Here is a 15,881-nt window from a genome sequence, read left to right on the forward strand (position 1 = left end):
TTCTTAGATGCTGTTGCCACGTTAAGACTAAAAACACACAGTTGATACAGACAATGAAGAACCGCAGGTAAGCTAAATGGGTATATGCTAGAACAAAGATCCTCCTTAGATTTATTAGACTAACTATTCCCACACTGCAGTATAAGAACAATGGTGTTTAAATATGCGTCATCAACTGGTACGTAAATTAAGGTGTTACAGCCAAACAAAGTCTGGGGTGTACGTCCCTGGCAATTATGGTACGTAAATTTGCTTTTACAATATTAAAAAAAAGTCAACCTCTCCATGATAAAATCTCCTTACAAACACTTAAACAGAAACACAGAAAACATCATTGGTCCACCACTGTGCGCAATCAAGGATCCATTGTTTCAAAGATTAACAGGAACTTTGAATTGTTTCATTTGGAGTAGGCTACTTGTTGCACTTGCAAACTCAGTGTGACAGACAAAGTTTGACAAGTTTAGCGCTAACTAAGTGAAGCAAACAGTTAGTTGGTGATATTTTCCAAATCATCTCTACATATCACAGTTCAGTTATAACTACTGCATATAAAAAGTTAGATTATTTATTCTTGCACCTACTTAACATTATATTTCAATATATGAAGACTTTAAGCAGGTCATGACCTGATAGTGTTTTGCTGCACTCTGGGAATATCCATAGACAGCAGTAAACTAACCTGTGGGTTGGGAATGACAATGTAGATCTGAAACTACAAAGCAGACCTCAGCCACTGGGGCAGCAAATACAACAACTCTGGGAGAGGATGCAGCAAAAAGGATGTGAATTATACATGTGCGCACACTGTTGTTCTCCTTGCACTCGAAGTCAGATACACTTTTATGTCTTAGTCCTGGAGGATCATCTCTTACCACTATGTTGTTATGGCATATAAATCAGTTGCCAGGGACTTGTATTGTGCGATTAAAAGCTTTGATACCACACAAACAGAATAATTACATGCCCGTGTAATCATGTTAGTACTTTAAGAATATCATTTTCCAGTCCCCAGGGTTGATTACAGTCTTCCACAGATTTTTCAGGAGAGGAATTTTCTTTTTCTATTTATTAAGTCTGTTATTAAAAACACACAGTAGATTTAAAGTTCCTCCTAAAATAAACTTTGGACTTTTTACTTAATATAAAGTGCAAGGTTCCTTCAACTCAGTATTATTGTGACTCGCAAGTGGGGAAAAGAAGCAGTTGTGCCTATAAAGGGAACAATGGGGATGGTAGACATAGTACTTGCAAAAGTGAAATGGTTGTACTGTACCTCAAGCCTGTAAAAATGTACCATCCTCCCTCCGGGGACTACTCAAAGGAAGAAAAGGAGCTGCAGCAATTTAGCTCAAGAGCAGCCACCATGACAACTGATAGATGCAGAAATCATTTAAGATTACATGTTCTCCTGAAACCTACAAGTGTGGATTGTTGTCTCTCTTTATGCCAAGGGGACACAGTGCTGTCGAGAGAGCTGACAATGAAATCTCTGCCTAATTGTTTAGCTTTGCCTGTTGGTCTGTTGAACCGATTCTATTTGGTGACATTTTGAGGTTGCAGTGTCCTACACCAGATGGATGAGGAAGCCAGGAGTTAAAATTATCCACTGACTGAACAAGACTATAGAATAAAACGCTGTGTTAATTGTGTGATATCCTCAAGTAAAAATGACTAATATAATATTTAAAATAATAATAACAACTGTCAGTTCATGTAAATGTTCACATTTTATCTACAGAGACACTGTACCATCTGTTCCACATTTCGCACTAATGCCGCTGCTTCTATCCAAACATAAGAGTGCCACACTATCTCCATGCTGTCTAATGAGGGTCACAACAAATTCAATACAACTCACAAGCTGCAAATTCTCAAAATATTGATCACGATCCTTTCAGACAAACAGTAAATTGGTCTCTGCTACTCACAACCGTATTTAATAATGATCTATGATTCAACATCAGGCAGTGGAGGTTCATCACTAACCTTGTTTTCACTTAAAGTCAGGTGGGGGCGTCTGAAAGGATTAGTATTTACGCTGTAGTAGTATTTTTTCCTCCCTCTGTATATTTGAAACCAAACACCAAAAGGAGCTTGAGAGCAGCCACTATAGGAGGCGCAGTGTGTGTGATGCAGGAAGTCAGGGTACATGGGTAACACCGACTGCTCACTGCTCGGTGCAGCTTCCACAGCGCTGCACAGCTGATAGTCAGAGCTAACCAGAGCTTAACAGCCACGAGGAGCTGCTGTCAAACACTTCTTGAGTTTCTCTGTGGGTATGTGTGTTGTAGTTGGGTTAGCAGCCTGCCTACAAAAGGCTTTCCCCCTGTGTGTGTGTGTGTGTGTGTGTGTGTGAATGTCAGTTTGTAGCCATAGCCATGGGATTTATTCTGATTAACCTTATTCTTTGTCCTAAAGAGCTTGTTAAGCTCTGAATGTAGCACAGTTATCGGTTTGGTGCCATGTGTTGTGTTAAATGCCACTGCACTTATCTTGTTCATGTTCACCAACATTCACATGAACCTGTCTTGTAACTTGTATCTATGCATGAAAGGCACAAACTGGGCTTCAGGTAGCCAGTGTTCTGCTTTTTATCATTGGTGGGGCAACTGCTGCCACAGCTTGAAGGTCAACATACATAACAGACCTGGGATTCATGCCTGTGTTGTCACAGTTTGGAAAGGAAGACAGTTTAACAGAGACACAAGACATTAAACTCCAAGCAGACAGATACAAAAAAAATCACCTGTATTATCATATATCAAGTGACCTATTGGATTTACCTCCAGACTAATTGGGTTTCATTGGGAGTTTGCCACTGTCATGAGATGTGTTGTTGAGGTTGTTGTGATGTGTGTGTGTCTGTACCTTCACTGGTGCTTTTTGCAAAGGAAGTGCCTAACGGATAAATAAAGTGATTTTGATTTGATAGTTGCAAAAGCTGCTCAGCAGACTGGGATGGCTTAATAGCAGGCACTAGATTGATAGGCTACTGGTTAATTGCAAATTCCCGCCTGCAAGTAGTTCATTACTAGTAACTGGAATTACTGGAAGTAATGGTGAACTTCACTAGTTCACCATTACTTCCTTTCTGCAAAAAACACACATTGTTTATTATAATGTGCGTAACTGAACAATCTTTTTGCTAAGCAGTACACCGTTTGAAACATAAGCTGTAGCCTATTGGTTCTGAATGCTGAATGAAGCATACTGTAGGTGCAGAGGATGAGCATCTCTTAACTGACAACAACAGAGACCTTGTACATCACTCCAACGTACAGATAAATAAACGAGGAATATATACTGCCTGGAAACATTGGAGTTGGCAGCTTTAAATCAGTCAGTCTGGACTACTTGAGATTGAGACAGGCCTGGAGAGAGCACTGATTTTAATGACCTGAAAGTGTGTTTCTAATGGGCTGAATGGATTTGCTATCGATTATGTTCCCGGCGCATGCGGTGACATAGTTTTGTGATTGCTGTTGTCGCCCACTGCAAATTGAACTCGGCAACAGACGAGCAAAGGGAACATTAATTTCTCTCGGATGAAAATAAAGATTCCTCTCACTTATCTACACCCATTACATTTAAACTAATTTAGAGAAGTGTGATTGTTTTCTCCCTGATGACAAATAAATTCACCTATGCATACCAAGTACACACTCGCATACTCATAATGTATTCACAGCAGACTCGATCAATACACTTTGGCCATTGATTGAATGCGTTCCGTTGTGCCTTCACTGCTTTTAAATGTAGACTCACTTGTGCATTTTTTGATGCCGGATCCTTTCTTCACAGCGTGCCGACTTAGCTTGCACTGGAAGTTATTCTCCCAGAACTCTGCAAACCAGATATTTCTTCTGTTGTTCTCTAATGTCCGGCTGGTGAAGTAGCGATCGAAACCTGAAAAAAATGGATGAGAGGGTCTCTTAGAGTTTAATCTCTCACATTTTTGCATTTGAATTGCAATTCTGTGTGGAGGTATAACACCACCATCCAAAGGCTTTTAGAAGCAAAATATACTCTGTGTGAAGTCATGATTTCAAATGAGTAAAGGATTTATTGTTCCTGAAATCCCAGACTAAGAAGCAGGAAAATGAATAAATAAATAAATAAATAAAATAAAATACCAGAGTCAGTTCAAATGAAGTCACAGTGGCTAAATAATATTGGATATTTGAAATTAAATGTGAAGGACTCTCATTTCAGTGGGCTGACTTGGGATTGTGCATCCATGAGATTCTGAAAGCATTATGTAAAAATCCATTTCTGCAACATTTACAAAAGCCTTTGAATAGCATGTAATCATTTAATAGCACTGAAATATACATTGGACTCTGCATTTGTGTTGTTTTCACAGTGCTACATTAAGCCATTACTTTACTCAGACAACTTAATTCATGCTTCACCGTCATTAATTGTCATCACAAATAGAGCATTAATTATTTACATTAAATAAACAGAGCATTCACAGTGATATAATGGTTGTTTATGTCTTTCAGTCTCCCTCCCTCTCTCACTCTCTCTTGTTGACTGTCTAAAAGTCCTATTTACAACCATAAAAAGCAGCAGACTAAGAAACTGAGCAAAGTGTTCTGTCTGACTATCGACCTCTTCCTCCGTCAGACACAATCAGCAGATCGGAGTGTGAGTGTGTGTGTGTGTGTGTGTGCGTGCACTGGTCAGTGTTGTAAGCATCCGTTATACAGGGACGTTGGAACTGTTTTCTGGTGGGTGCTGTACATTTCTGTACCCCCACCTTAGAGGTCAGACATTTAGGCCCAATTTCCTTCACAAGATTTTTCACTAACTAGTAACTTAGCCTGCTGTGTTTTGCAATTTGTAAGAATAGAAGAGTTTAATTACATTTTAACACTAGGTACTCCAGAAAACATCTCCTCTCCCAATGGCCTACATCAAACAACATGAGTAGTGCATCGCTTACACACTGGCAAAGGAAATAAATGCATACAATGCAGACAAAAGACTGACACTTAGTGCTATGTTACTAATGGACATTAGAAATAAGCTGCATGTCCAACTTTTTAATCTTAAACTCCTGTAGGTATTGAAATCAATGTTAACAGCTGCATTCATTCTCCTTCTAACACAGCTCTGCAGACTTCGTTAGTGGCCGTATTGTCAGAGCTAAAATGTGTAGAGAGACCAGGAACAAGGCTTTAGGAGGAACATGCGGTGCACCCCCCCACCCCTACTTCCAAAGTCTATTCCAATTATATGTAGTTTTATACATGTATGTTAAACTTTGGTCAGTGAAATTAAATTAGATATTATTCTAATACTATGAATAATGATAATTATTTGCACATTGATAGGTAATTGAGCCAAAACTCTTGACACTGACAAAGGCTTGTGCTACCAGTAATGGCTTTAGTGATCTCAGTATCCTTTCCCACCCATAATTGGCAAAAGAATCAAGACACATTGTTGCTAATTGTTCTGAATACCTCTGATGGACTGTCGTTTGGGCAGTATGGTGACAGCGCCTTCTGCCATTTCTTCCTGGTTCAGAATTGGGGAGATTTTGGAGCCCCAGCTGTCTGAACCCACCCAGATGAAATGGCCAGTTTGATTGGCCTTCTTCGCTGCTTGAAGGAGCCGCCTTTAGGACAGAGAAGAAGAGTGATGTATAATTAGACCATGCTGCATTGTCAAGTGTTTTCACTTGTTTACTGTTATTCTCCATTGCACATACAGTATAGTCACATATCACCTCTGAAAGGCTGTTCATATTAAAGAGGACTCATAGCTGGCATACAGTACAGCTGATTACATGACTAGAATATTCTATTCTGAGTGTGGACAAAGTTGCACTGAGGCACTTTAGGAGACATGTAAAGCCTCCATTGAGGCTGTATCCATTCCCGGTGCAGGGGAGTTCTTCCTGGCTGTGGCAGAATGACACTCTGGTCACATTTGTCCAGGCTTGTTGCCAGTGGAAGGAAGTTCGGGGAGTCGTAAAAAACTGCCTGCAAGCTCTGCTGTAGCAGCAGAGTTACATCAAGAAAGCGTGAGCACAGCAACATAAAATTTAAACACAGCCACCACCTGGCATGTGAAGCATTGCCGAGCCTGATATTATCCCAAAGATGCTAGAGCAAAAAATCAATATTAAGCATCATTTCGTGTTGTACACACATCAGCTTTTTTCACATGGCAGCGTGCTTTAACATCTAATTTAGGACTTGCATGAAGAAGGACATTATAACCTTGTAAAAATAATTACTACAGGTTTTTGTAGAATGTGGAGTGGGTGGGCATTGAGTCATCCAACTAACTTTATGTCTCTTTACCTTTTTTTATATCACCTCAAAGATTCATGTTTGATTGGTAAAGGTTTTCCTCAGAGTCATCTCTCCAAAAATTGCAATTATATGCTCCATGTTGGAAAAATGAAAGAAATGGATTTTCCCACTGTCAGGAGATTACATAACAGAGTCATGACTTGACAGTCTGACAAGTCTGATATAAAAATAACAGACTGGGAAGTGAAGGTGTGTCGTCGGGGTCGTGGAGGGGCGTATACGCTTCCTTTCAACTTTGACAGCCCAGGTTGAGTTCCCAACTTACATCAAAGCAACTCTTACCTTTCTGGCATTTCACACAGCATGTTGAAAACATTTGAACATCAACAATTCCACCTCCCTCCAAAGTCCCACCCACCTCTTCCCCCTGCCTTACCTCCATGCACCTCTCCTGTGTGCGTTGGCAAGGTAATATACTATAATATAGTGTTAGATAGTAATGTTACCGGTAACGGGAAATGCACGAGGAAGATAATGCCATCATGAAGTATGATCGAACTGAACACATTACATCGGTACAGCCTTACACATGTGACTTCCTGTTTTAACATATGACAACACTGTCCAGCAGAAACTCCGTGACCATCTCGTCCCTTTTTAGCTCAGGATGAAGCTGCATCAGTCTCTGCCATCGCTCAAAAGGAGAGCAATGTTGACACGAGTTTTGGCTCTTGCTGCATCAAATTCTCTCTTGGTGGTGGCTTTTTCAGAAACAGTCTTCCTTTTCTTGCCTGATTTCCCTGTGTGAGCAGCTGGAGGTGGAAGTGGTGGCCCACATTTGTCGGTCTGTTTTACAAAACCGTTTATATCCATGTCGGGGGTGGAGAGAGGAGTACCCGAGCGGTTGCGTAAGTACGTTCAGGACGCTCAGATCGGATCATCTTGGTTAGACTCTTCTCAGAACCATATAAGAATTGAAGAATGAGGAGTTTCAATCTCTGGTGGATTTCTTTAACATTTTAGTTTGCCATCAGTTTATTAATAGCATTTTAATTTAAACAAAGACAAGTGTAAAATTTCCAGAAAGGTAAGTGTTGCTTTAAATTCTTGACTGCGAATAAAATTATTATAATATTTCAGTCAAACCATAGTCTAATCTGAAACAAAGTTCGCGACTTTGTTATTTGCATCACCTGTGTGGGTTGGCTTTGTAACACATTAATTTAGTGTTAATGTAAAAATATTCATCATAGAAGTTTTTAAGTGTTGCCTGACATTTTATCCTCCCTATGCCATTAAAAGTTTGAGGCAATGAAAAGGTCAAAAAGACATGTTTAATTTTGTGTTATAGTATAAATCTGGTGGAGAGATTAAATGTTAAATTCCACATAATGGCAGTATGAAACAAGCAGCAGTTTAATTCAATTATTTTGATTAGTTTTTGTTTTTATTTATTTATTACAATCTGTGATTGTCTTACTCAATGTTATGAGGCAATGTTCTTTTCCACCCACCTACCTAGCTAGATTATGAAACCTAACCAAAAATGATTTTCCTTATTTGTAATAACCACATAACTATATAACTAGTTTAGTATCACATTAAACAGCTCCATCATAGCTCTGTTCTTTCCACGTAGGCATGTTTTAGTTCTTATTAGACTGTGGCCAGCTCGCACTGGCTGGGTTCAAGGATAGAGCAGGCATGCAGCGCTAAAATCCCCCTGGCTTTCTGTAATTACTATATATCCAGACTATTACCCGTTATCAGGACCGGATTAAGTCAATGAGCACTGGGACTTCTGCCCTGGTCATCATCAAGAGACCGCCCCAAATCACTGCCCACTTCCACTAGGAATACACTGGCCTACAAACTGGTTGCTGGAAAACATTTCCCTTACAGAGCCACAACAGTGCCGTGTGTGTGTTGATGCAGCCTACGGCTAATTAATTAACTCTTAATACACACTGTCTGGTGTAAGCTAATATTAGATAATGAATGTAAATGGATACATTTCTGTCCCCACAAGGAAGGAGGGACACTGCTAATGTACTTTTGTACAGTATGGTCAGGTCCAAATAGATGGAGTCAGCAGATTAAACTATTTGTCACATAGAAAAGACATAAGCGCAGTGGGCCACCATTAGAAATGCCTCCAAGTGTAAATCCACTTAATATAATTCAACTCCATAATAAGATGTGGTTTCAGAATAGAGCAGTTAACCCCTGTCTGACACAGCCACAAAAAACAGAAATAGCAGTAAAGTAATGTAAAGAGCAACTGGAATTCTGTAGTATTAAGGGAAAATTCGATCTTATCATATCTTTTATGCATTATTATATTACTGTGTCTAATATATTATTGGATGAAACACTGTCGCCTCACAGTGAGAAGGTTCTGGTTCAAAAGTCTATTTGGATGGAGTTTGTCTCTATATACCATACTGTAGCCTGGTGACCTGTCCAAGTTGTACCCCCACCTTTGACCTATGTCAGGAGGGATTGGCTTACTCCAAGTCGAGCTATCAAAACTATATTTTAGTAAATGTACTTAGTTACAGTGCAGCACTGTTGGGTAGTAGTTCTTTGCAGGATTGCAGGGTTGTGCCATTAAATAGCATTAGATCAGTGTTTTTGTGTTTACAAACTGCTTCCCTTTTTTACAATACATTTGTGACAATGCCTTCTGTAAGAAGAATTAAGTAAATGTGAATACCAACAAATATAAACATATCTGCCATTTATAACTTATAAATATTAACATGTGGGTAGCAGAAAAGGGCAATTTAATTTCTCTATACACACAGGAGACATTTGTGACATTTCAGCGTTGACTTCAGAGGCAGCCCCAGGTAAAGACACGGCTAAACAACATTTATCACTTTAGACATTTGCAGATTTTGCAAACTGTTGCTGCTTTACCTCAACTTATCAAACCTTACGGGGGAAAAAAGTCAGGTAAAAGTTATTAACTCACATCCAGCTGTGGCTGAGGAAAGTGAAGTTAACTGTTATGTTAATTGACAGCAATTAGGATTCCACTGTGCTCACCTGATATCGTCCTCGTTTGCAAAGATAATGACCACTCGGGCGTTCGGGTTCTCACTCAGCCGCCGGATGATCTTGTCAAATTCTCCAGGTTTTGGTTCACGTGGTATTTTCACCGACTGTGAAATGCACAGGCCACCTAATTGGAGGACAAAAGAGAAAAGTTTAAAAGACAAAGAAGAAGACACCCACTAGTCTTCTATAAAAGATCAGAGCGGATCTCATTATCTGAGATTTTGACATGAACTGCATATTAATGCTGTAGTTTCAGATGAGTCTTTCTCAAGCTCGTGGTCACACAGACATCTGTTGGAGTCTATTTTTTGTTTTGTTTTTTTAACCCACACAAATCTTTTTTCAGTCCTTGGGACTTTTTTTATGATAGATGCACTATTAAATGTGTACAGGTGCAATATTTCACAGCATGAGGGAAGTAAGGTATTAGAAAAAAAATCTTTCCTCGGACCACAAGGGGCAACTTTAAGACACAGCAACCCATCAATTCAGTTTATGGTCTTGTCAGTGAGGCCGGGGGAATTCGGTAGCATTTGGAAGTACATAAATTTCCTAATTGAAAACTGGTTCCATTCATTTGGAGTCATTGTCCTAATACACATGTTTCTATTTCTGGATTCTGCTTCTTGGCTGAAGATGGAGCCAGTTTTTAAAGAGTGAAAGAGAAAAGGAACGTGACATAATTAACCTGAATTTCCAGTTTAATCAGTCAATTTATTACACGCTGGTAAACCTACAGTACAGTACTGTCCAATGAAATTGATTTGTTTAGTTTGCCTTGCTGGCCAGCACAATACCTATAACTGCAGCAATTCCCCATGCATCAATATAAAAAGAGTCCTCCGACTCCTCCCCCTTAGAGATGCTCTGGTTCTGAACACAAGTCTGAAGACAGCAGGGGACATCCCCCGGTTACCAACAAGCTAAGGTTATTTTTATTTCCCAATGCAACATGTCAGGATAACTGTTTTGCTGCTCTGCCAAAATGCCACAGAGAATGTGTGCATGCTAATGAATTTCTCTTTCGTGACCCAAAGCAAAGCCAGCCCGATGAACAATCAATGCAGGACTAATACCCTCTAGTTCAGTTCATAGCAGCCAGACTCGCACCATAAAACAAAGCCTGGCCCCGGCTCAGATGCTAATAGGCTGGGAAACTGGAAATATGAGCAAAGAAAAGGGGGATGCCATTGTATTAACAATGATGTTGCACTGCTTTGCTCATGGGTATGAGAAGTCACTTCCGGTTAAATCAGTGCGGCGCCTCAGTCAGTGGCCCTGCGCTATTGTTTGATTGTACTCTGTGGATGAATTTAATGATGTGTTCTTTTTCTTCATAAAACCCATGGATATTTCATTGGGCAGTTTTTTGTTCAGAGAGGCTGCATGTATGGATTTCCTCTGATCCTGCAAATCACAGCTGCAAAACAACAGTCCTGGCTTCTACATTCACTTGGCTGGTTAATGGATTAGCAGTCCCTCCACTAGAGAAAGACTCACTCCTGTGTGTTCACCGGCCCATGTCTTGTTATTGTGTGTTGTTTTGGGGGGGTTATTTCCTTGCTTTCTCCTCAAACATACTCCAGACAAGTTGTGGACTTTTCTTTTTCTTCTTCAAGCTTGACCCGGTGACATGGAAAAATAAGGTGAAAACGACAGGATGCAATAATAAAACACTACGGTTTTCCAACAATGAGAGGAGTTGAAGGGTAAGGGAGTGTCAGAGAGGAGAAACAAAGATATCCAAAAAAAAGCAAACAAATTTGCATCCCTTATGGCCGCTCAACCTTAAAAATTCAATCAGTTCAAAAGTGGAAAAAGGTGAGACACCGCTGAAGCAAATGATGCTCGTAGAACTTCATATTGTCAAAGCTATTTTCAGGCATTGGTCTCCATCAGAGCATGAAGAGTGTTAACAAAAAGATGCTTATACACAAGACAATCAATGCAATGACCTGATTTTACACAGGTGAGCAGCAGATCACTCCCAGTCTCTTCTACAGAACTTCAATATTCAATGAAGTGTTTAAAAGTTATTGTGAGGTGAAATGGTGCAGTGACAAACTTATCTATTTCCCTATTGATCAAAGTTTATTTTATGAAGTTAATTTTCATTTATTACTTTTGCATTCTCAGTTTTATCACTCTTAATTTATGTTGAAGGCATCGTCTTTCCTTTTATCTGTTGATTGTGACTGACATTGTGATGCAGGTTGTCCTGTAAACAAATGCTGATGTCTGAATCACCTGTACACCAGCGACAGATCGATGATGCGCAGGCTATAAATAGCCAGAGGCCGAGTACGTAATAGTAGCGTACAGTGACGACTGCTCTCCAGAAGAACAACGCTGTGAAGTTCAGCTTCTCTTTTGTCATTCTTCTCACTCATCGGTGATAAAACTATTGTTGCAGGCAAAAATATGCAAATGGTGGATTGAGGGCATGTTTATGTCCCTCTTGGACTAACTGTGGGAGTGGAAATGAAACTCAGGCACATGTGCCCATTTCCGCAATGATTGAGATTTATGAAACAGAACCGTGGGTTTTATAATTCTGTGTATGTGCGTCATCCTGTGCTCATGCATGTGCTGTGATGCTGAGTGTAAGACTCGGTATACAATTGAAGCTTTTCTCAGCTGACGGCGTTTGTGCATCTTTCTACAATCTACGTGCTCCTCATTGTTGAGTCTTTGATTAAAGTGAGGCAGAGGTTTATCTGTCTACCTCTCTGTGTCATTACACTTACACTACCCAGACAGGCACATGGGAAATTTAGCAGCAGCACAGCAGCAGCTCTCTGCTCTCAGAGACTCTATCAATCATCAGATTCTATGTGTTTGCCTCACTGGTACTCCAGTCCCCCATTCCCCCAGCATCTGCTGTGTGGAAGCAGAGCACTCATCCCTTGCTTTTCTTCTCCTTCTCACATCACCTGCAGCAGACTGCAGCACTGCTTAACCCCCGGAGAGAAAAGGAAAGGAGAGGAGAGGGGGGGCCAGGGGATAAGAAGCCAACCTCTGGGAGTTGAAGCACATTCAACAAAGCCCTCCATGAGCCCCAGTGTCGTAGCTCTGTTAGTTGAAGGCTGGACACGGCAATTTGTTTTATTGCTAACACCGTCTGTTCATCCGTGCATCTGTCCATCCGTTCCTCTCCAAGCATCCAATGGTCAAAGACATGGTCCCCCGAGTCACGGACCTCAATTCAAACCCAGTGACAGGGAGCAGCCACTGGGCAAAACATTCACTCCCTGCTCCAGGTGTGTGTGTGTGTGTGTGTGTGTGTGTGTGTGTTGTTTCCTCTCTCTTCTGTAGCTAAGCCTGAGCTTCTTTCCCAGCATGCTTCACCATGCTGCACATTTCTTCACATTCAATTGTTTGCATGCTGAAAAGCCTCTCACACCTCGGCCCTGCTCTGCCAAGCTGCTCCAAAATTACATTTTAATACAGTCTAAGTGGCTTTTAATTGGTCTTGGTAATTAGAGGTCTCGCTCATTACATAATTCATATTAACTTTAGCTAAGGAAACAAATCTCTTTACAGGAATCTGATTCAATAAAACACATTGTAAGATTCCACTTCACCACTGGACAGAATGTAATCCACTTTAAGACTCCCATGTGTCTTGTGGCCAAACAACCTCCCACCAGACTCACCCTGACCAATTCCTACCTTCTGTTACTTTAACACAACAACATAAAGATAAACAATTAAAAAGCAATTAATTACCAGTGTGTGGCAGTCCAGAGAAAAAAAACTTTACTGTGTGTGTCTTTAGAGACATGCAGCACCATTTGTTGATTAATTGTAGATATGCACAAGTAATTACATGAAAAATTATCTCTGCAGATTAACAGTCAGTGGTTTAAAATCAAAACGAATACCCTATTCCTGCTGAAGGTGAAAAATAATAATTAATTAATCTTCATATTTAGCTTTTCTTTCATTATCCTGATGACCTGTTGCACTGTGCCAACACTCCAATAATCCCTCTGTATGAAGCGAAACGTTAAATGTGCTGACAAACTGAAGCATCCGTTTGTCTGCATCTGCTACTGAAAACTTCATGAGTGGTATATTTCATCCTATACCACTCTAAACATCTGAGCCTCGTCTAAAATCCACCTCTAAAAATATCTGTTGCTGAGGAGACTGTGAGCCACCTCTCTTGCATCTTCCATCGTCAGCCTCGGTCTCTGCTCTCCTAATAGCTCACAACACTAATATTCCTTCTCGTTTGACACCAGTGGGAGAGACAGTGTTGCCATAAACATTAAATATTCCCTTGCACGGTGGCTGATTGCAGCACAGCTCCCATGCTCGGTGAACAGTAATGCAGAAGCACACAAAATATACCCAAGTGGGCGTTGTGGCAAAAGTGCAGGTGTAAAAATAGCCTCTTTATTGGGATGTCCTCAGTGCAAATACCAACACAGGCAGGCATCATTTGCAGCCAAACAACATTAATGACATAAAAAAAAACCCAGAAAACTCAAACTGAACGAGTGTTTCTTTTTATGCACTGATGCTCAATCATTTTCAGCGGCAATAGGCCTGAAAAATAGTCACTTTCTTCAACATTGAATGAAAACATTAACGCCCTAGCTGCTAGTCTGGTTGCACAGCAGCATATGATTTATTAGGCAACAGACAGAATCGGTTAATAATTAGAGAGCCCTGTTTGAGCTGCGCACAGCTTTGATTTCCCATCTGCTTTGAAGAGCTATGTGGCTCCATCAATCCACTCCTAGTACTGTATATAGGCCTACTTTCTGGCTGCTGACCAGTAGTCTAATGTACAGCACAGCTAAGCTCGGCCACAGTTGTGTGATCACAGCGGCTCACATTTCACAAATCTTCTCACAGGAGATCAAAGTAATGTGAAATGTTGGGAACCAAAACAAGGTGATGTGGATAGTACTTAATAGGGAGATAATCCCCCCCCTCTGATTTAAGAAACGCTATATACCAAATGATTTATGCAAATGAGTTGATCAGGGGCTTGTGATAAACTGGCAACCTGATCAAATGTTTTTCTGCCGTCCAGTGCATGCTGGGACACGTTCAGGCCCCTGAGAGGGAAAGGAACTAGATGGGTGGATGGAAATTATTTTAGCCAAGAAAAACAAAGTACAGGTACAATCCCTCAACAGCCCCAGGAGCAAAACATTACCCTAGATGTGCTGTGTTTTAATATGGGTTCATTATCTATTTTTACAGATTGTGTTTTCCCCCTCTTATCAGAAGTACAGCTGCAAGTGGGTGGGTGAGATTCTGTGTGTGAGAGAATGAAACAGTGGGCCTAGATCATTAGAGGAAGCTAAACCTGGACCAAAAAGGCCCAGGTCCAGTCCCCGGTTCCAGGAACCACCCTGCTAAAGTGTCCTGGAGCAAGAGACAATAAATCCCCACCCGCCGTCCCAGAGGCGCTGTTCTGTCACTGCTCTGACACTGTGCTCTCACCTCGCTGTACAGGACTGAGTGGATTAAAAGAAATGAATTTCTCCTCAGGGGACCAATTACAGCATAATATCCTATTATAATTATTATAGACTGCTGAGCCCTGTATATACCCAAAACTAGCAAATTTCTGCAGCGGCTTAGATGAATATAACAGCAGCTGTTCACAACTGAACAATATACAGTTTAAAAATTTTTTTTTTTCATTTGATAGCATAGTTGAGAGAGACAGGAAGTGGGGAGGCAGACCACAATATACAGTTTCTTTAAAAAACTTACTTGGCAGAGATTAATACATTTCATTTGAACCATGAATGGTTCTCATATCAGATCGGAGAAGATGAGTGACCCCTGTATGTCATTACAGTTTCTTTCTTTCGCTTATACTGTATACCCCTTACTGTACCTACTTCATCTGATCAGTGTCCTCCAGCATACAGTATGTAGGTTGTGTTGTGAGTACAACATACAGTATGTTCATGTAAAATTGATTTCAAACACATGAATGTGTTTTTGTGCATTTTCTGCACAGCCTGGACAACTTATCAGGGACTTGCTGAGTCTACAGGTTGATATCAGAGAGCAGTGTCAGCCTGGATGTGATGAGCCTCAGGGTTCACTGCTGTGTGCTGCTGGGAAAATGAGGCTGAAATATGGTTTAATATGAGGCTGGTCAGGAGTCAGGTTTCCCTTCTCAGATATCACTGAGCAGCACACAAACTCATGCACACTGTCTGGCTCCTGGTGTTACTACATATTTATACTGGGGAACTGATTAAATGTATACAGCATGATCAGAGAGAGAGAGGCGTCTCTTTTATTGATCTTGACTTTTGATATAGGCCTAGTACCCAGTGGTGGATTTTATGGCAGTTTAATTATTCTGCATAATACTGGAAACTGTATCTGACCATATCATTCATTAATAAACAGGAGGCAAAATGTTATAAGGACCCAACAATATATTCTAAAATGCTAGTTCACAGAGTCATGTTGTAAATGTTTTGAAGGCGGTGATCTTAGACATCGTGACCTAACTCTAATTAAAACTGAAAAAACTGAGGAGTAAATTAAGTTGTGCCAAAA

The 15,881-nt window shown here is 40.5% G+C and overlaps 1 protein-coding gene across 1 annotated transcript in view; it reads right to left on the bottom strand.

The window, feature by feature from the left end:
- The window catches only part of LOC310988544 (metabotropic glutamate receptor 4-like), a gene marked incomplete at its 5' end in the record, with an annotated part of 122,296 nt that overhangs the window by 26,395 nt on the left and 80,020 nt on the right, over window positions 1–15,881 (bottom strand). The window contains 3 exons of the mRNA XM_083975184.1: window positions 3,769–3,909; window positions 5,475–5,629; window positions 9,324–9,459. Coding sequence (XP_083831310.1) covers window positions 3,769–3,909; window positions 5,475–5,629; window positions 9,324–9,459 — 432 coding nt within the window. The remainder of the gene's footprint in view (window positions 1–3,768; window positions 3,910–5,474; window positions 5,630–9,323; window positions 9,460–15,881) is intronic.

Source organism: Trachurus trachurus, assembly GCF_905171665.1.
Source record: "Trachurus trachurus genome assembly, chromosome: 7".
In the NCBI taxonomy this organism is placed as follows: Eukaryota; Metazoa; Chordata; class Actinopteri; order Carangiformes; family Carangidae; genus Trachurus; species Trachurus trachurus.